Raw genomic sequence first — 23079 nt, forward strand, 5'->3', positions numbered from 1 at the left:
GGACTTGAGCAGCCATTGATTTTGTTATTCACGGGGGTTCCAGGAAACAAACCCCAGTGGATAACAAGGGCTCACTGCACAAGTTTTTATGAAGACCTTGAATGGACACTATCTTACAGTGATGTATAAATATGCAAATAAAGTGGCTCCTGCATGACAAAGTGGATACTCCCTTAAACTCTCCCCCACAAGTCAACCTTTTTCCTTTCATAATTCTATATTTCTATGTAGAATCAGTAGTGTAAGATGTGTTTTCACCACATGATTAACAAAGCAACAGCCACTTTCTTTACTAGTAACATGCCTACAGTGTTGTTACTCCTTTTGCTCTACATTTATTGAGATACAGATGTACTGATAATAAAAATCAGCCTTTACATGTAATTAGGGAAAAATAAGGCATCAGTTGCAAAAATGTAAGTGTTAAACACCCTAAGATTCTGCCTCTCTGAAAAGCTATACTTTGGCCTGGAACTCCTCTCCACTGACCTCAGACATATGTGAACTAGCTAGGATACTCAAAAAAGGCAATGAAAATACAGTTTCATCTTGCACACAATGTAAGAAAGTTATATTATGTCTCCTGAAAGATTGTGGAACCTAACATTAATAAAATTGAGCTTAAATAAAATAATAATGTATGTTCTTCATTGTTGTTTAAGACATAAAGTTCTGTGATTACAACATACTGTATTACTCAGTAACTTATATTACAATTGATGGAACCAGCTTGTAGTAAAGGTAAGTTGATTTTTAATTTTAGCATAAAATTAATTAATTAATTTGTGCTTCAGCACATATGAAGGAGGTGGAAACATTATGTAGTAGCACAAAAAGCAAAATGACCATATTATTATTATAATTATAATTTCATTTCACATGTTTTTAAAGCCATTGCACAGAAAATTCTAGTGAGTCGGGATTCAGCTGCCTTGTCTTTGGGGAAAGAAACTGTCTGTTTGCTTTTCCCGCAATTTTTTACCTGGATAATTCATATCCCACCCTAAATCACTATGTGGAATAGTGACAGTAAAACCTACTGCTTTTTACCCCAGAAACGGGTATAAGCAATGCTAGTCAGCCAGTCTCTCAAGCATTTTGAGATTGTTAGAGACAAGGAAACATTATTAAAAGTGTTACGGTAAATCTATTACTACCAACAGCCTCAACAATGAAAGAAATATATTTCCAAAGGAGACCATAAATCTATTCTAGCCACCCAAGGTCAGTAATAAAGCACAGCAAAAGCTTGGGGCTAACTGAATAAATAGTGAGGCACATAAAACCCCAAGATATGCAAGCTAACTATTGCTTAAGCATTGACTCCAAACAAGAGAAATTACTTGAATAACATCATGTTTCTATGAAATTTTACATTAATATCTAGCAGGCATGTTTTGATTTACACCATTTTCAGGATAGAAAAATGATTATTTGTGTAAATTCAACAATGCTCTAAAAGGTTAAATTTTCAGTGGATAAATGCACTGTCCGTGTTGTCAAATGGTAGATATTTAATTCATTCTCTGCATTCAAAGCACAGAACATGTGCACCCACTGAGATGGTTCTGCCAAACTTTTTTTGCAGCAATGGTGCCAATGAGAGGACTTATCAGATTTCAGTACTGAGTTGGGGGCTAAGAGATCATCATCCATTTTAGATCAGACCTAGACTCATTGGAGTCTGCAGTAATACAACATGGAGCCAGCCAGAAGCTTACTAAATATTGCCAGTGCTATCATTCCATGCAGGGATGTAGCCAAGGTCTTGGGGTCCGGACCCCCCCTTCCATTAGATAAAATGAATGGTGTGTGCTGCCGCAACGCCGCACCCAAGCCCCATTATAATGGTGGCACTTAATCTGGACCCCCCCTTCCCAAAATCCTGGCTACGTCCCTGTTCCATGTACCAGGAGCTCTATGTGTTCCTCCGGTTTACAATATGGTCAATATTGGCATAGCTCAAGGGCTAGTCCACTGATCCTCTTCTAGTTTAACTAAGCTTCTAGAATTCTAAAGATTCTTGTAAATTATATCTGTGCTATGCTGGAAGAAAATAATTACTCAAGATATGCTGGTTTTATCAATATTCTTTCAAGAAAAAATATGCCAGCTGGCTAGGAAAATTTTACAATAAATTTTCTTTTTCCATGGAAGGCATTTGGCACATAGAAATGGTTTACCAATTGCTGCCTCTTGAGGTAAATGAAAAAGAAGGTCTGGGGTCAGGACAAGCCTAAAACCAACCAATAGCAGAAGAGAACTTTTTAGCTGTTCTATTCAGGGATGTAGCCAAGGGGGGGGGGTCTTGGGGTCCAGACCCCCCCTTCCATTAGAAAAATGAATGGCGTGTGCTGCTGCGCCGCCGCATTCAAACCCGATTATAATGGTGACACTTAATCTGGACCCCCCCTTCCTAAAATCCTAGCTACGTCCCTGTTCTATAAATATTCAAACTTCATATGCTGTGCAGCTATGTCAGCCTAATTATTTACTGCAGCAAAATAGTATTCGAAGTTTACCTTTCAGTGAATCACTTTCAGCTCTCATTATGTCAATTAGTGAATTCTCCAGTGAATGCATGTCAAAAGTTCTCGTGCGATCCTGCAAGTAAAAACAAATAGCAGTTTTAGAAAGAGAACAACCAGTAACAGTAGGTAAAAACATCCTATGATTCTACAAGAGGCTGCAGTGTCTGCTAAATTAAGCAATTGCATATCTAACTAGTGGTAGTCCCATTTCAGGAAGAGATAATATGAACCCCACTTTTTTGTTGAAAGGCACCATGTTCAAGGAGAATTAGATGTAATCACACACCATAGAGTTTTCCTACAGTGGCGCTGAGCCCCAGAATTCTTTCTAGTGAGTCTTGCTAGGCTACATGGTGGATGGGATATTAAAATATATTTGTTCACCAGTTCCAACAGGAAATGTGTTATTGTTAATATATATAGCTTATAAATTGGTACTGTGTAAATTTTCCACTATATATTATGTTATGTTGCAGTAAGCTGCCTCATGTTAATTGTAAATTATTGTGTATTTGTGTGCACTTATGCTCAAGTGTACACATGTACATGTTCAGGTCACCTGTCAACGTATGGCAGCCCCAGGAATTTCATAGTTTTCTTAGCCAAGGAGTAGGTGATTTTGCCAGTTCCTTCCTCTAAATTATAGCCTACAGAAATGGTTTCATTGGTGGTCTCCCACATGTACTAATCAGAGCTGACCCTACTCAGCTTCCAAGAGTGGATGGGATCTAGTGACTTTAGAATACTTAGGCCTGGTAAATTGTCTAACTAGGAAGCAGCTTGGAAATTTTAAGTACACACACACACACGAGAGCCCACATGGCATAGTGATTTAAGTGTTCGACTATGACTCTGAAGACCAGGGTTCAATTCCCAGCTCAGCCATGAAACCCACTGGGTGACCCTGGGAGAAAGTCACATGCTCTCAGCCTCTGGATAAAGCAATGGCAAACCACCTTCTATCAAGAAAACCCTGTGATAAGTTCACACACCAACAGCAGGCACATAACAACAACAAACAGTGTGTGTGTGTGTGTGTGTGTGTGTGTGTATAATATAGATATAAAACCAAATGTAAGACACACAAGATTCAGCATAAATAGTTTATCTGCTCCAAGGTCTTGTTTGCCAAACGTAATCAGCCTGACCATTCAAATTCAGATAAAAAGGCATGAGCCTCAGTTTAAGTAGCTTTATATGGAATTACATTTACTTAGAATTATTAATACAAGAATGCAGAATTAATTATATGTGGCCAGGCCCTCTTATTTATATAAACTAAGGCGTGGTACATACCACCTGCAAAAGGTGGGCTGGGGCCACCTCTTTGCTGCGCAGCGTTACCGCAGCAATCAAATGGCACAGTACTGCTGTGCAACAAAAAAGGAGCACTTAGAAACAGCTCCTGTTTGCTGCGCAGCAGCGATGCAGCAAAGCGCCGTAGGACAGTGTGGTGGCATCACAGCTGCTATGCCACCAACGCATGTGGGCGGGGTCGCGCAATCATGGCAGCCCCCACACATACTAGGGTTATTACCTATAAAGCCCTACATGGCTTGGGTCCAGTATACTTGAGGGAATGCCTCCTCCCATACAATCCTTCCCACGCACTCAGGTCCTCTGGGAGGAACCAACTCCAGCCAAAGAAAACCAGGCTGGTAGTGAATTCCCAGAAGATCTTTTCAACTCCGCTCCTAAAATATGGAATGACTTGCCGGAAGAGATCCACCATATTACATCTTTGGAGGAATTTAAAAAGGCAATAAAGACGAATCTCTTCCGGTGGGCCTTTCCTGACTAACCTCCAGCTGAATTAACCAAATTGATCCATTCACTCTTACACTGTCTCTCCTGATGGTCTCTTGGAATAATTCGACCTGTGTCGATCCTTAGTAACAAAATTTGTAACTAAGTACACTGTATTGGGTATATTGTATTGTACCTTGATGTTTATGTGCATTTTTAGCAGAAGGAGGAAGGGTTAAGGGGATTAGGGAAATTTTATTATTTTCTGTATATCTGTTTTATTGCACTGTTGTTTACCCGCTTAGATCCCGGAAGGGAAAGGCAGAATATATTATTATTATTATTATTATTATTATTATTATTATTATTATTATTATTATTAGGGAGTGTGCTGTTGGTGCGCACTCCCTAACCCTAAAATCGGCACCAGTATGGCACAAAAGGCCAGTCTGTTCCGCGCTCAAGTGATACAATACTCCAAAGTATGTGGGAAAAGTCCTCACATCAATCTGTTCCCATTATATTCCTTTATCTTACTGATATCCCCCCTCTTTTAGTCCACTAGCAGAAGAATAACAGCATACACTCGTTTGCTTTTTTCTCTCCCAGTACATACAACTAAAGCACTTTTTTCCAATCTTAAGTGTTTTAAAAATCACAGCAAATAATTCCTTGACAGTGCAAAACTGTCCTCTTACATTCAAACCCCAAAGAACCCATCCAATCAATTGAAAAACCAACTAAACCTTTAATATAGTACTGCAGTACATAATGCCATTTACTCTGTAATATACATAGTTATCAGTAGTTTCAGATGCTGCACAATAAAAACTGCAAGTTTTAGAATTCTATTTCCTGCAAATAATCGTATTCCAAATTGTCTAGTGTTCCAGATAACAAGATTACACAGCACCCTTTAAAATTTCATTCAGGGTAGTAAGATCAACAGTGCAATTTACATAAACACTTAACTAACAGAATTACTTGCACAGTTGACATACTGGTAACCATCTTGTTATTTAGGTCAATCTGCTCCACACCTGCCAAGCAGTTCTCATTTATAATAGCCAAACCCATCTTTTAGTAACAACTTTTTCTTGAGTAAAATGGGAAATGTTCAGCAAAAGACAAAGATGAAACAGTGCACACATATTTCCACTTTATCCTGATTTCCGCTGATGTTTTATATTTCATTGTTGTAATACAGCTTGCATTGATAATCAACATCATCAAATTCAATGGTTAGTCCAAGCTAGAGTAGCTCTGCTGAATCAATGGGACTTACATAGGCATTAACCATTCCATTCCTATGGTGTGTGTCTCCATTTGGATGTGTATCTTATACTTTAATGCCATAATGTATATAATAATTAATAATTTGTTTTATTTATATACCGCTATTCCAAAGATCATAGCGGTGAACAGCAAGTAAGCTAATTAGCAAGTAAGCTAATTTGCCCCCAACAGTCTGGGTACTCATTTTAGCGACCTCGGAAGGATGCAAGCCTGAGTCGAGCTTGGGCCCTTTTGCTGGTCTTGAACTCACAACCTTGTGGTTTTGAGTGCATGGCTGCAGTACAGGCATTTAACCACTGCGCCACCAGGGCTCCATGTACATGTTCCCCCCCCCCAGAAAAAAATTCAGTCCAGGAATCAAACCTAACATCCAGTTCCATTTAGGCACCACAGTAAGTAATTCCCCAGTAAATCCAATACTGCCTCTAAAAAGCATTCAGTGATTTTATTTAGTGAAGATTGCTTCTTGCTGTTTTTATAATTCAAATAACATTAGTTCCAAATATTGTATTTGGCTTTCTAAAATTATAATAAGTATGGCTTTCAGGTTAGGTGTTATAAAGTTATTCATCAGACAAGATTAGAAGTAAGACCCAAAATTACTCATTTTTGTAACTTTTCAAAGTTAAATAGAGAAATGCTTGTTTATTAACTGTATATGAAGAGACATTAAAGAGAAGGTACTAGTAGAAACTGCAGGTAGCTAAATATATGGGTGTAATTGACAAATATTACTGAACATGGAGTCTTTCTTAGCTGCATTTAAAGACTTCCATTGTTTCAGAAATTAAAGTTCAGTCTGCATTATTATTTAAAGAATTTTAAAAGTTATGCCTGTTTTTTCAATACAAATTGCTATATGTATAACAGGAGAAAAAATACAGATAAATGACTGCTTATTAATATTAATAACAACTTTCAAAATTCCAATGTTGTCATTTTTATTAATGTATAACATTCCTGATACTAAATATTACCTTTGATGAAGTCAAAATTGCTAAAAGTCATTTCCACAATCATATCTATGTACAAATAAAAAATCAAAGGATACCTTCTTACTGATTCTATCCACATACCATGGTAGCAATCCGTTCAAGCACGTTTCTGAAGAGACACAGCTTTATTCATAACAACTTTTAATGGCAGGAATTACCAACATGAACAGAGGATGAATATGTTGTATGTGGGTAGAGCAAAGCGAGACCTCTAATTTAACTTATTATCTCTAGCATCGCATTTGCTTGTAACGTGGTAACTTGAAATACTGAGATACCAAAATTATTATGCTTTATTTAAAATGTAAATAAAATGTAATACACCTGTTCAGGAACCCATTCTATGTTACAAGTCCAAATTCTAATTTAGTTCTAAGGACATTTTTAAGAGACCTAAGTAAACTATACAACTTTTTTCACGTGTCCTCCATTTGAAAATTTTGTCCTACATTTGTTCCGGTTTGGAGGTCCTGACTTATGGCAACCCAACTTATGTTTAGTATGCACATACCGGGACTTGAACTTTGCCCCCTTTAGGAAAGATATATTAACAATCTAAATGAATTTTATTCTAACAATAAGGCACAGTCCCTACAATTTACAAATAAATATTTAAATGAATTAGTTTCATTTCAGAATCCCATTTTAGGCAACAATTGTTTTTTCTGCCTAGCTTTCTGTTGCATATGGCTAATCATTCATTCCCAACACCACACATTCAAATGCAGCAGATACTCCTTTCTTAATGATCAGAACCAAGGCCTTGGCTGAAGAAGTCTTTGGCTTTGAATTTCTACAGATAAGATGCTGGAATTTAAGTCATCTAGGTCAAGTCTAGCTAACTGCTTAACTCAATATTTTATAATTTCTTGATAGTTTCAAGTGGTGATGGCATTATTCTTTAAATGAATCTTTGTATGGCTATGTAAAGAAGTTATGTTGTGCATAAAGAGTTTTCTTAGCCTCCAAATTAAATTATTAATGCTGCATTTTAGCACTGTATATGAAAGCAAATTTGCTTTAATGCTACCCCAAATAAGGAAAAGTAGGAGCTACAAGTGTGGAATTTCTTCGGTCACAAATTCACTAGGTAGGGGCTTACTTCAGATCTGTAGTGAAAGGTCAGCAAGATGGCGCTGTATTATAAAACTGCATTCAGCACTCAAGACCATATATTGTATCATTATTTGGCTTTGAAGGGTGCTTTCCTGGCCATCCTATATGGCAGGGAGAAAGTTATCAAACAGGCCTTATCCTGTCACTGCAATCTTCTTGGACAAGAGAAGCCACACCTACTGACACACAGCTACAATAGACACTGCAGTCCTCTCTGGGCTAGAAGCTGACACACAAAAGGGTGAAATTCAGGCTGTATCAGTACTTTGATGTGAGCATCACAAAACCTTTAAAGGTTTAGGTAATTTCAGTTCCTACAGTACTTAGGAATTTACAGTACTTTCTGCAACATCTGTGTTTGTTCGGGTATAATGCTCAAAATTCTAGACAAGCCAAACACAGTGCTTCTCATTAATTCATTTGCAATTTAAACATTACACCATGGCTATAATCTATAGTGATATTTGGATGATCTGAGTGTATACCCTTTTAGATGCAACCTCCAAATCCACAAACTTCTCTTAAAAAGCAGAAGTAGATGAGAAGAACATTATGCTACTACACGCATGTTATTTGCACCACATCCTCCTTAAACCTACACCCCCAAACTATATTCTGTGCTCTGGAAGTATTAGCCTCTAAATCTATCAATGAAACATCCACTGATGGAATTGTTTCTGTTCTCCAGCCACAAATCCCACTTCAACCACCATGTACCAAAAAGATTTCACATGGAGGACTAGGAAACCCTCTGGGGTAGAGTTTCCTAATATCACCAGGAGCTACAGAGGGGAAGGAAGGGCAGGGAAATCAAGTTCTGTCACCTGGGCCCAGTCTAGGTAACTGCTTAGACTCAATATTTTATAATTCCTTGATAGTTTCCAGTGGTGATGGTATTGTTTTTTTAAATGAATATTTGTGGTGCCAGTGTAATGTTGGAGTTGGGCCATGTTAGGCCTGGAATTTTTGAAGCGACCAAAACTGCATCTTACATGAACAGAGAAAATGAAGAGGTTCTTCTACCTTAATCTCACTGCCTAACACATTTGCTGTTCCCCTCTAAGAAATGTACTCCACACTCTGGACTTAAAGCAGGGATTTTAGTCTACTCAGCAGACCGTTTTTCATTCTGTAATGTTTCTGGATGAATGTGTTATGTAACAAGGCAGGGAAGCTGGTCACTAAAATATGAAATGTGAATTGAGTTGAGTAGTGCATCATTTATTGTAGACTCAAGTCCACTTCAGTGACTCAAGTCTGATGTGAGTCTAACTCAATGAACCCGAGTCAGCATCATTGCAGCTCTCACATTACCATTAGAGCAAGTAAATAAAGCTGAACAGGCAATGTTAGAATTTAGTCCAAGAGAAGGAATCATGCAAACTTCCAGTTATGGTTGTACTGTAATTTTCTTTGGGCCCAGCTATCATAGACATGGTGAAGAACACTGAGAGTTGCAGTCCAACATGTCATATTTCTGCTTCAGCCATAATGGGATCAGCATGCTCCACAGACAAAATGATGGAAGAGTGAAAAGTTAAAATCTAATGAAACATACGAGACTGCTGTATTGGTTCCTACTATCTAATATAATAGTCATAAGAACATGAGCCTATATAGGTTCTGCCCTCTAACTTAGCTACAGATTAAATAAGTAGCCTAAGGCAAAATACTTTTTCTCAGTGTCAGTTTCCAACAGTGAAAAAGAAACAGTAGATACTGATATATATTACAAGGATGAGGAAGAGACTGTAAAAGCATAGTAAACACTAAAATACTATTGTGTAACTACAAATGTTAAGTACCTTCAAAGAATACTAATTTTGTACTTCGTTCAGTAATAATTCAATTTACTCTTCTTGTATTTGCCAAGTACTGGTGAAGATCTCTAGTTAATCTTATGGGTCACCAGAACTCACTCTGTGCTGCAGCTGATGAATGTGAACCTGATCTTATTAGAAATAGTTGTGTGCCAACAATTCTATTTAGTCAGACAGTACTTGCAAATTTCTGCCCCAGCTTTTCCAGAAAATAAGTAAAGCGAAATCAACCTGTGACCAAGAGCCTATATAATACTGAGCACGTTAGAACATCAAGGAAGGATCTGAAAGTATTTGGAAGTAGTCGTGCAATCATCATAATTAAAGAAAAAGTGGTGTTGAATCAGTGCAGACCACTTTTTAGCCCTGACATGTCTTGCAAATGTCTGTGAAAGCCATCAAACAATTATTCAGTACATGTCTGAAGTCACAAAGATATCAAGGACAGCACAGCTAATGACCCAGCTCTTACCATCTATTTCTGTACACATATTCTTAAAAGCCATGGCACGTGCTAAGAGTCTGATCACAAATATAACAAAGGGCTCGAACAGACAGGCCCAAATAAAGCTGCGTCAGGTCACTTTGGAGGTATGCTGTTTAAATGAGACATGCATCTTAAGAGGCTAGAAGTTGCCCCAAAGCTATGCTCCAGTCCTTAGGACTGGAGCATGGCTTTGGCGCCGCTTCTGGCCGCTTAGGACGCATGCATCATTTAAACAGCATACCTCCAAAGTGACCCAAAGCAGCTTTATTGTGGCCTGTCTGTTCGGGCCCAAAGGTAAAGGTAGTCCCTTGACATGGATGTCAAGTCGAAAGGGGCTGGTGCTCATCTCCACTACGATGCCAAAGAGCCAGCATTGTCCAAGGACTGCTCTGGTGGTCATGTGGCCAGCATGACTGCACCAAATGCTGTTACCTTCCCATCGATGTGGTACCTATTTATTTGCTTGCATTTGCATGCTTTTGAACTGCTAGGTTGGCAGAAGCTGGGATAGTGACAGGGGCTCACCCCATCATGCAGCACTTGGGCCTCTAACTGCCAACCTTCTGATCTTCTGATCATCAGACTTGGCATCTTAACCACTAAGCCACCACATCCCTACAATTCACCTAGTTCCCAAAAAATTGACTCATCTGCCTTCTACTAAACCTAACTAATGTATATACACAATGGTTAGGTCAAAAGAGGGAGGCTGTTGCCTCTACCTGACTGACAAGTACTTGGCTACTTCCCAGTGGTATCAAAAGAACAAATATTGAGCCATTGAGCCACTCACTCACTTATTTTACAAAGTATTTTATACTGTACTGATCCTTCCCACCTACCCACCCAAATTTAAAGCACAATGACCCCAAGCAGACTAGTTCACATTTCTTTTTATCTCCTTATAGCCAAAGCTTTTATTCTGCCATAACCCATAATATTTTAATTTTTTGTCAGTGTGCTGACCCAGTTTCAGCTACAGATAGCCTTTTGTAGCCATAGTGAAACATTTCCATAGGCAGAATGTATCTTTTTTTATTTATATACCGCTATTCCAAAGATCATAGCGGTGAACAGCAAGTAAGCTAATTAGCAACTAAGCTAATTTGCCCCCAACAGTCTGGGTACTCATTTTAGCGACCTCGGAAGGATGCAAACCTGAGTCGAGCTTGGGCCCTTTTGCTAGTCTTGAACTCACAACCTTGTGGTTTTGAGTGAATGGCTGCACTACAGGCATTTAACCACTGCGCCACCAGGGCTGTCCTGGTGGATCCCTATTTAAACATTATTCTGAGATAAACCTGGATATGTTACTAAGGAAAGATGCATTAAGTTAGCATATGCACAGCTCTAGAATAAAATCTATTTTGATGCCAAGAAGAAAAATAATATTGTATGTCCCTCCCTCCCATGTTCACAAAAAGCTGCTTCATAAATGCAAAGGACAGGCCCATTCATTTCCTCAGCAAGCCATCATAGTTCCTGAAAGCTGAGGACAAAATGCATATGCTTAAATATACAGAGGGATCTTGCTATCCTCTGAGGTTTGGATCCAGGGTCCCCTGGATATCAAAATCCATGGATGCCCATATCCCATTAAAAACAAAGGCATAGTAAAATGGTGCCCCTTACATAAAATGGCAAAAAGCAGCTTTGATTTTTGAAATTTATATACCGGTATTTTTTTCAGTATTTCAAAGCCATGGGTGCTTGAATTCATGGAATATAGAAGGCTGACTGTATATGGTAAAAGGAAGCAGAAACGTAAGCTAACTGTTCCCTTCAATTTGTGTTTCAAGAGTTCAAGAGAAGGTGCAGAGTGGTAAAAACTTGGAAACCAGCTTTTGCTCTAATATACTACCAAGCCTTAAAGAGACCTGATCAATAAAGCTCATACTCTGTCTTTAACTCATCCATTTGTACTTTGGCCAGCACATACTTAACTATAGAAACTGGCTATCAGCTAGTTTACTGTAGATGTAAGTAAGGAACAAATGAGATCAAACCAGCCTCTTAAAACAGAAATAGGTTTCCACTTAGGGATTCTTTTTCTCTTGTGTCTGTTAAGGACTGTTGTCTATGAGTGATTGTAGGTTGCTTTGTATATTTATCTCTTAATTCTTGTAGTTTTGTGGAAATGTACCCTGGCAAATGAAGTAGATTTCTTCCATCCAAGGGCCATTTCTTATAGTATCACCACACCTGTGAAGTATTTTTCTATCAAATACATTACACCTAAATAGGTTCTCTGACAAACACACACACACACACACACACACACACACAATATTCACTGATACATGGTACTAGCAACCAAGAATCCAATGAAATCCAGTATTTAGATGAACAATCACTTTAGTGACCACAGAATGCCTACATGAATGATTCAATCAAGCTGATGACCATACATGCGTAATAATTAAGCTGGTGGTCAACACCACAATAAAGCATGAATAGTTGGATTTGCTACAGCTTTCTGTAACAAATATGAAGTTTTACTTTAGCAGATGGTTCCAAGGATACTGAATTGCAAAGTCTACTAAGAACAAGCACATAATTGTGCTAATAACAGCCTGCCTAATAAAGATTACATTACTAAATGGCTACATTCTCCCATTGAAGAACAGAATGCTGTCAACAGATAAGGATATAGCAGCTGTTTCTCAGAGACACATCCCAGGATCATCATTCTATTTTGTGCATTTTGTTGAGAATCCAAAAGCTCCTAAGAAAGTCAAACTTCAGTTTGTGAGTATATTTTCGTAAACAGAAACATTCATGGTAATAATAAATGTTTAATTTATGACAAAAGGCAACAGTTATTAATCGATATATCACTACAGTGGCTCCATTTAAAAGGGATATAAAGTTGAAGTTTTTCTTCAAAACAGCTTAGATATTATTTTGATCTTGCAACATTGCTTATCGGAGTGTTGAATAGTGCAAGACACACTAGCAGACTAAACAACATACTGATCCAATCTGGGTTGGTTACTGTTTCAGTTACAAATGTACTATACCATAATATAGATTCATTTTCATTTTTAAAATAATTTTTATTGAGATTATTCTACATACAGGAAAATAGAGCAACAATATATGGAACAAAAAGAAAAAAACAAAGCAAAGAAAAACACGAATATAAATAACAAAAGCACAGTAAATAAGAGAGAAGATAAAAGTGACTTCCAATCTTCTCTTGAGCAATTAAACTATGGACCTGTAAAGATGTCTCTTTGCGCACCCTGGCCACCATCATGGCATGCACACATCCATATGAGGGGCGGCATGATGACATCCGTGCAGCACAGCACCCAAACAGCGCCATGCGGACGTCATCATGGTGTGCAAGGACACTAATGGCGCCCTGTGCACGGACTAAAAAAACCCTGCCATCTCAGTTTCTCATTTAACAACAATCTATCATAACATCAGGGATACCTCCCAACCATTCCCATAGAAAAATTAAATCTTCCCTTCATTTTAATGTAAATATCTAATTCCTTATATATTTTTCTTTTCTTTTTTAATTTTACTTAACAGAATCTCTATACACCAAGTCTCATATCCATATCCCTCCTAAATGTCCAAGATACTAAACCCATATAAATCAATCTTAATAACCTTTTTAAATCATTTATTAGATCAACAGACTTATGATCACTTCTTCCTTCAGACTGTATCAATACCAATGTCAAGCAATAAGACCCATATCATCTTAAACTCAAATTAGGCACCTCCTTCCACACAACATATTACAGTACCTGGAGGAGGAACAACCTTACATAAAGGGCATTTCTATTGGTCTCATTTGTTTTTTCCTCATTTATCTCTCTTTCCAAGACATTAAGTAAATCCAACTGTGGGGGAGTGCAGATGAAGATGAGAAACTGGGTCAATTATAGATTTTCCCAAACCAGTTGGAAACCCTGCTGTCCACACGACCCACTCCCAAGGTGGACCAAACACCTATGGGCAGTCACTCCACCCAGTGTTAAGCCACACTTCTTAGTTGTTGGGTTTTGTTTTGTTATTTGCCTCCACACTATGCATGCTGGAATACATTACCCAAAACCAGAATTTCTTCTTCCCAACCAGTTGCCATGCCATTGGATGCCTCGTGTGACCAGCCACACACTCACATGAGTGATACACTGCCCATAGAGTGTATTGGTGCTCCCATGGCAAATCACGATCATGGAGGGCCCTCATACATGCCAACTTCCCCCCTTCACCCCATACCCTCCTGCTGGACCCTCTGGTTTGTATGTTTTAATTACATCCATTGCATTAGTGAAGACCTGCTGTGTCTTGTTACAGCCTGATGGTGCAATGGGTTGATGGTGCAGCTGGCCACTCATGTAACTGTACGGTCAAAACAAAACAAAAAAAACATATGGTGAGCAATGGTGTCCATGGCTGCATCACAAGTCCCAGGGCACATGCTCCAGACCACTTCTGCATGCTGCCTTGGCTTTCTTGCATTCTCACACTCACGCCATGCTGTCTATATGCTGGTGCAATGATTCACATTTTCCATGTTTAAGTAAAGTATTAGAGCTCTCTCTCTGTGTGTGCGCACACACACACTCCAATTTGTAGGCCCTGTATGTTGTCTGAACAGGTAGACTTCAAATCAGTTTGAAGCCATTTTATTTTGCGAGTGCTGACAACACCCCACACACCCACATGCCAACATCCTTTCTTCTACACTCTGCGCCATCTCCAATGTTGCCAGCTTTCTCTCCCAACTCCTCCAGGGCCACCTCCAGTTCTCTAAAATCATCCCAATCTAGCATCAGACCTCCATCTATAGTCATCCCTTCACACTCTAAATGGATTCCTTTGTCTTGATCTTCCATTCCAGATTCCAATTCTTCTTCCATTTCCCCCTCAGGGTCCTCCAGATCCATGGGTTCCATTGTGTTGTCCTTTAACCCAACGTTTATTATTATGAAGTTCCTAAAGTCTTCTTTCATTAATCTAAATTCTTCTAGTATCTTTTGCCGGATTGCTGAGATACAATAATCTTCCATGGGATGCACGTTCACCCTTCTTTTGTTAAACCAAATCTTGCCATACAAATGAGTTAATATTTCTTTCTCCACAAGGAGTCCTCCAGCTATTAAAATACTGAAATACACCCAGCCAAATCAAATCAACTTTCTCCAAGTATACCAATTTTCTTCTATAGTTCATTCTTTCTTGCAAAGTGTTCACAGAAACCACCTATCTTCCAACTTTAAAATCATTACATTAATATATATGTGTGTGTTTCCCATTTTTCTGTTTTATTAGACTTTCTTTTTTTAAATCTGCAATCTTGAAGCTTCTTAGGAATATTCTCAAGATGTCTCACATTAATATGAAAGGCAGAAAACTCACTCAGACATTGATGACACCGCTGTGTCAAACATTCCTTTTTATCTGATAAATCCAAATATTATCACTGCAGTAATTTTTAAAAAGAAAAGAAAAAGTGCAGCTGTTGGCCCAGTGCTTGCATGCAGTGGAATGAGCAGAGGGAATTGTCCTCATCATCACCCATTTACAGGCCTTGGAACTTGGTGAGGTTCTCTCATGCCCTTGTGGTGATCTCCAACTCTTCCCTTGATTAGGAAAAGAAACTTGTCTCCGAATTGGTAATTGCACTGCTGCCACTCTCACCTCATGGAACCCGTTAAGAATTATGTCAGCTAGCTGTTTTCACACCCGAAAGTCTCAATATAAGTTCATTTATAGATTAAAATATACTTACTTTAAAAAAAAGTAGTAACACTAATCAGTTTGAAATCACAGCTCAAAATGCATAAAAGCTATCTTCAAAGGGGGGGAAGGATATTTAGAACAGCATACTCTCAACATTCACTGCATGAACTGCATTACTCTTGAATATATTAGAAATAAGAGTCTCCAACAATTATGCAATAACTCTGACTTTCAAAGGTTTTGATATAAATACAGCTTTGGGGCATCAGCATCTTTTCTAGCAATAAGCAGCCAAATCTCCTTGTTCCAGTTTGTTCTGGATACAAGCAAGAATCCTTGAAATGACAGACTTGCAAAACAATAACCTTTTCATCTGCAGCACAGCACCAGAATACCATTATTTAAACAGGGAGGTTCCTCCTAGGGCGTATCCACGCTGCAGAAATTAAAGCAGTTTGACACTACTTTAACTGCCATGAATCTTTCCAGCAGAATCTCAGGATTTATATTTTTATGAGATATACAGCATGGTTTGTTAGAGAGTTCTGGTGCCTCATCAAACTAGAACCCAGGATTCTGTAGGATAGAGTCATGGCAGTTAAAGTGGTGTCAAAAATGCTTTAATTCTGCAATGTGGATACAACCCCAGTGTTCAAACTATAAGCCAAGACAGGTTGAAGGGGTTAATGAAATCCATAAGCCTCAGCTTCTAACTACTGACAATTTTAGACACATTGTGCTTTTCAAACAGTAGCTGCATATACTGTCAAATAATGCAAATAGTTTGGCCCCTTGTAATTCAAGTACTAATCCCATTCACATAACACACCATTTCAGGAATACTGTATAAAAAATTCTGCACACTGCAAAAGCAGAAAAAGTATAAAATTATAACACCTACATTTCTGGTAACCTCTTGTGTTATTACAGCATGATGAGCTCATATGCTATCACTCGTTCACCCCACTCGCACCGAGACAAAACCAGACTCAAGGAGTTGGAGGTATAACAAGTTGTAGCTGTATTATCCGACCAGTTACTGCTGAAAGTTTCTACACTGCATTTCCCAAGGTGGGGCAACTTCTCCCCTACGATGCCAAACAGGACACCAGACTCAAACACTCAAAAGCCTGTCTGGGTGTGACAAATGTGCCTGTAGCAAAAGCTGTGGAACATCTTTTAAAGGAAACATTCTTTGATGGGATCAGTAACTAAGTTTACTGATGTTGCAAACAATTTACCTGAAGCACTCACTATTTACAGGATACATAAACTCAGTAATAACAGTCCTGTCTTCCTGAAGTGATAGGCATGTCCATTTTTGTGAACAAACTTCAGAAAAACTGGGTGTAATGTCCGTTCACTCTAGCTGCAAATCAGATTCAACATTCATCTTGTTTCTGTACTTCAAGGCAGCTGATGATTTTAAAAAATCATTATGCATGCAGATATGTCAGTATGGTCTCAATCTCCATTGTGAGAGGGAAAAAACAAGTAGAGCTCTAAGGGCAATTTGGACCAACCCTGTGACTTTCTCACAGATTACTCAATTAGAGTTTGTATACCACTGCTGGTCAAGAGACCAAAGCTCTAAAGTGCTGTCTAAAATGTTCAGTGAACTGGAAGAGGGGAGCTCACATGATTATCTGAACCAATATCTAATTAGCAGTGTTTACAAGCTGATAAGGCACCAGATTCCACCTGTTCAGGAAAGCTAAACAGGGTCAGTTCTGGCTAGTACTCAGATGGGAGACTGCTAATGTCTACCAGGTGATGTGGGCTATTGGCTATGTTTGAGGAAGGAAGTGACAAAACCTTCTCTGAATATCCCTTGCCTAAGAAAACCCTATGAAATCCATGGAGTTACCATTGGCCAACAGATGACTTAAAGGCACATACACACACCAGATGATCTTCCTCACCCACGTTCCATCTTTTCCTGTAAAACATGGATATAGAGGACAGGCGGCTGAGAGGAAAAAATGCATGCCTCTTTTACAAAGAAGTAGAACTGCCTCAGGCATTCCCTTGGTAGTACATTTTTGCTCATTCTATATTTGCCTTTCGTTTTACAACTCTCTGTTTAGTTTGCTGGTTTAAAACAGGCATTCTTAAATGCAATTTTTGACTATTTAAAAGGAAGGGCAAAAGAATCAGTGAAGACTTGAAGACTTTCCTGCTGAAGTAAAAAAAAATGTTTTCCACCAATACGAAGATGTGAGCTTAATGGATTGGAGGACTGGGTCCATGAAATCACAAACTGTAGTTTATAAAAAAGGGGAAAAAAGAAAATACAATGAAGCCAATTGGGTCTACTTGGACAATGTATAAACCAATATCTCTGCTGTCCTCATAGCTCCGTCTAATCCAGATGAGTGAGTGACCTCTTTCTAAAAATTAGAAAACACAAGGAATCATACAAAACATTGCCTTATAAAATGCCATTTTTATAAATTTAAGGTGTTGATGTCAGGAGCATGTTCAAGGACAAGAAAACTATGATCAGGTAAGATAAGAATTCTAAATACATTTTTCACAGCTGCTAATGCAAATTAAGTTGTTTTACTATTGAAAATAGAGCAGGAGAAATTCAAGAGCATAAGGCAAATACAAATAGATAATGACAAATAGATTTTAAAACATCCAGTTAAAAATTCAATAATTTATCACATCAAAATCCAAAAAACATTTTTCATGCCAATTCCTGGAGTTCATAGCAACAGCACAATTAACATTTTGCTTGCTAGTGAGAAACTGCTTATGTACAAATAGCTCTGATGATTTAAATGGAACGGTATGGAAAAGCAGACATTTTAAGGATGGAAACATTTCTTTTATAGCAAAATATCAGTGAGTATATTGAAAAGATTCCTATTTTAGATTAATTTTTCCAGGCTATTATTTTGAACTAGGCTAGAACTAGACAAGATCCTAAAAAGTAAAGATATACAACAGATCACTAAAGTTAAAATCATCCATCCCACTGTTTTCCCCATCACCATGTATGGGTGTGAGAGCTGGACAGTGAAGAGATGCTGGAGAAGAATGCTGAGAATATATGGACAGGCAAAAGACAAACAAATGGATTCTCAACCAGATCAAGCATGAACTCTTCTTGGAAATCAAGATGATTAAACTGAGGTGATTGTACTATGGCCACATCATGAGAAGGTATGACTCATTAGAAAAGACAATAATGCTAGAAAAGGTAGAAGGCAGCAAAGAGGAAGACCACAGGCTATATGGCTAGACTCAGTTAGGAAGGTCAAGGCCTGAATCTAAAAGACCAAAGTGGAGGATAGAGAAGCTTGGAGATGATGGGTCACGATGAGCTGAGGTCAACAAAAGAGCAGCTAACAATAACATGGTTTTGCTTATTATTACAGAAGACTATTGATATAAGAAAATAAGTCCTTTTGGAAATAAGATTTCACCTTATCATCAAGGGTATGATTTCATTTCTCAACCATAACTTTCATTACTATAAAACAGGCAGGGTGTCCCACTTCTACATGGAAGTAGACAACAGGAAGAATGTATCTGAAAACATAAAGCCAGTGCATCAGCAAAAACCAACTTCTATGTGCAATCTTATTCTATATTCTCAAAATGTAATACAGTAGAAAATAAGGCAATGGGGTACGTCGAAGTATAGTTTTTCATACCAATACCAAGTCTTCCCTCAAAAAGGGAAACAGAAATTTATCTTGCATGGTATGCTATTATTTCCAAGAGCAGTTTCCTTTTCTTCATTGAATCTTTAGCTGAATACTACACTCTAAGCTGGACAGTAAGGAGCACCATTTGCTATCAACTGTGGGACTCCCAGAAGTGGCAGCCAGCTTTCCAATGATAAAGTAATGTGGGGTTTGCTGTTTAAAAACATTTAGAAAACTGAAGGTTCCCCACATTTGATGCAGGCGAAGTGCCAAGCTCCTGTTTTCTGTGAAATTTATCTCATATGTACCTATTTTAAAAGAAAAAAACATAGAGAAATAGTATGTGGTATTTATCTTACTATTTGTAGCCCACATTTTACAGGGAACAATGCTTTGTGCTGCCCTACAACAGAAGGCATTCCGATTGCAAGTGGAAGCTGGTAAACGAATCACAGACCTCACTTATTGTGATAACTATACATGGCACTCCAGCTGGATGCCTTTCTCTTGATAAGCCACAGTCCAGGGAATGGACAAAACAATCAAAACAGAGATAAACTAGGGAGTCTAGTTTGGACCTCACAATCAGCAAACCATGGATGAAAGTTCAGTGGTTTGTGTAGTTAATCCCACTTTGAGGAAGAGAAAGCTCAATGAAAACACTTCCTTGTTCCCAGTGATCCAGAACTCTGTCTTGTTGTACAGTGTTTATTCAGCGCACTCACAAGATTGGGGCACTCTTGCATCCATCTCCTGTGTGAAAATATAATGCACTCACATTTTACAGCACTAGAAGAATTGCAAGATAATCATAAGAAAATATAGTCAACAGTCCCTCCTCTTTTTGTCCTAGCATTAGAAACTGAACCATATCAAGAATTATTTTTGCAGTGATATTTTCTGGATTGTTGTCTTGTCCTTGCAACAGTCTTGGAAGTAATTATGAAAGGCTCACCTTCCTCCCCAATGACTATGTGCACATTACGTTATCTCAAGAACTGTCTCTAGAATCAGAAAGGAAGCCCCCACCTAAAAAAGGAAAAGGAAGCCTGACTCTGAATGAAATGCAGTTTAACAGTTTTACATGCAGCTGAGGTGTTCTGAAGGTGTCCTTCAACATCCATAAAAGATCAGATAGTGGATGTTTCTATCTGCACATGTAATTCTCTCAACCAGGCTCAATAACATGTGCAGTTAAAAAAATATATCAGCAGCAGCATGTACATAGTAAGTAGACCTTACTTTGCCCAGAGCAGGATTTCCTGTCCTTCTCTGCCCTTCCCCATTCTGTCCCAACATCAAATACCAAGCTGATCTACCTTTCCACTGGCACTAGTAGGCCACAGAAAACTAACACTGCCAGGCTGACTGCATTCATCCACACTGCATTTGCCAAGAACACTGGTCCTTTAACGTTAAAAGGGAGAGCAAGTCACATGTACAACTTTCATAACTCAGCACTATGTTTCTGAATCAGCACCCAACTACAGGTTCTCAATTGGAGGCTCTGCATGCAGCTGTCTTCTCCCTTTACTATCCTAGTAGTAACAGCCTAAGGTCACACACTTGTATTCTGCTTGGGTAACCAATTCACACTTTCCTAAGTGCATCCAGACAGCTGATACAAGGGCAAGCAGACACTGAGGGGAAACTAATGTTCAGTGTCCAACTGTCCATCTTTTATCTGTTCATTGTTCACTTTATCTCAGCAACTGCTACTGACCATACATATGAAGTAAGCTGTATTTTACTCTATGTGCACATGCATTATACAAGGCTCTAAATTCAATGTTCACCTCAGTGTGAGCAGACCCATCAAAATCAATGTAACTTATGTAAGTATTGGCTTACTAAATTCCCACTGATTCAATGGATCTGTTTAGGTTCGGACTAACAAGTGGATTTAGGCCCTTATTGTTTTCCCCAATCTAGGTCAGTAGATTATAATGGATACCTGCCCAAATAATTAGCTCTCTATCACGGATATTTCAAAGCACCCTAATCAAGGTCAAAGTACCATATTAGCCTTTATAGATTCAAGGGACCCTTAAGGTCCAGAAAAAAGTTCTTTAATAGAGTTGGTGGAGTTCCTGTCTCCTTCCCAGTATCACACTACACGAGCTCTTATGCAGCACTGCAGTATCTCATCAGGGAGAAAGTGGTGCAAGCAATGCCAATAGCTGCTGCTAGGTGCAGAACTAGGTTCTTTTACTGGATATACATGTTGGCATCCTTTCAACATCCATTGCTTTGTCCTATATTGCTCCAGGCCACTTGGGGAGGTTAGAATTTGGTTTATTTCCTGCTATGTTTCAGCACAGAATCCTTCTTTCAATTTTGTGCCACAGGAACATAGGCTTGATCATTTATGCAAGTTTAATTAACCATTTCTGAATTCCAAGATCCAAGTGCAATACTAGATTTATATCAAAAATAGTCAATGACCACTCTTTTAAATTAAAAATAAAGCTTTCCCTAAAACATGGCAGAATACTGAGTTCTTCTCTACATGAGTATTATTCAGTACAGTTAAAAAGCAAGCCAGTTCTGTATGTTTAGCAGAGAACCTTTTCGTCATAAAATACAGTTCCTCAGGAATATAGATTTTGTATTTTACATGGCATTCTGATAAGGTTAGCTTCTGCAAATGACAATTCTGTAATTATTACAGTTATATACAGTGCAAAATCCCTCTTTGAAGGGAAGGAACTATTTTTACATAAGGAAGCTATTTATATACAGGTACATTAAAATCAGAAGAGGTCACTCAGTGAAGGGGGTTAATCAGGAACAAATAACATTGCCATCTATGTGAGCCATTTTGTTTGTTACAACTGCCAAGATAGTATGTGCAATGATATTAAACATAGACTCAAGTAAGTCCTAAGAAATAGTTCCACAGACATAACTGAATTGCTGCATTTAGAATCCTTTATATCTGTAAACCCTCATAACACATTTCTGCACACATTTTGCTTTGAATTACATTTATACCATGCACACTCACTAAAACAATGAGGAGCAGTTTGCCTGTTTTTAGACAATTGTAAAGTACAATTGTAAAGTAGCCTAAAGAAAGACAGAAAGAAAGACAGAAAGAAAGATTTCATAAGACAAAGGACAAATGCCCAGATTATTCTGAAATGCAATGGAGAATTTTCTAGATCCATAGTACTATTTCCTTCCCTGGGTTTAGCCCATAGCACAAGCAACTGCAACTAACTTAACATTTTATTAAAATATCTTTTTTTGCTAGGCCCAAAATAGAGTCAGATTTGGTCCTGACATGTCATTCAGTTTACATGTCTGCTTCAGTAAACAGATACATACAGCTGCAAAATATTATTTTTTGCCACAATTCTCAGAAAAGCACACATCAATATTGGTAACTAAAACATATGTTACAGCAAGCGAAAACTTCCATTTCCAAAATCCATAGATTTGAGAGCTCAATGACAAGAGCAAGGACACATTTTATTCTGTCACAGAGTAGCTCTTTCCATGTTATGATGATCCAGAATGAATATAATAGGGAATCAAGCCTTGCTGCAGTCTGGCTCAATGCACTCCCCCTCCCAAACGCCAGATGATTCCTACGGCTAATGGTTTCCAAGGTTAAATTTGGTTTTCTGCAGGAACCTTTATATTGCTTCCAGACTTTAAAATGATTTCAGGACTTCTGATTACATGTACTAAAAAAGCCTTGCTAATGAATGTAAT

At 38.3% G+C, this 23079-nt stretch overlaps 2 protein-coding genes across 3 annotated transcripts in view; one reads left to right on the top strand and one right to left on the bottom strand.

Moving 5' to 3' along the window:
* The window catches only part of CPEB4 (cytoplasmic polyadenylation element binding protein 4), an 80965-nt gene that overhangs the window by 55693 nt on the left and 2193 nt on the right, over positions 1–23079 (bottom strand). For both annotated transcript variants that reach the window (XM_042454158.1, XM_042454157.1), the window contains exon 2: positions 2523–2604. In XM_042454158.1, coding sequence (XP_042310092.1) covers positions 2523–2604 — 82 coding nt within the window. The remainder of the gene's footprint in view (positions 1–2522; positions 2605–23079) is intronic.
* Positions 18187–23079, top strand: part of LOC121923603 (stress response protein NST1-like) — a 29402-nt gene continuing 24509 nt past the window's right edge. The window contains exon 1 of the mRNA XM_042454160.1: positions 18187–18206. Coding sequence (XP_042310094.1) covers positions 18199–18206 — 8 coding nt within the window. The 5' untranslated portion in view covers positions 18187–18198. The remainder of the gene's footprint in view (positions 18207–23079) is intronic.

This window comes from Sceloporus undulatus, chromosome 2 (genome assembly GCF_019175285.1).
Source record: "Sceloporus undulatus isolate JIND9_A2432 ecotype Alabama chromosome 2, SceUnd_v1.1, whole genome shotgun sequence".
NCBI lineage: Eukaryota > Metazoa > Chordata > Lepidosauria > Squamata > Phrynosomatidae > Sceloporus > Sceloporus undulatus.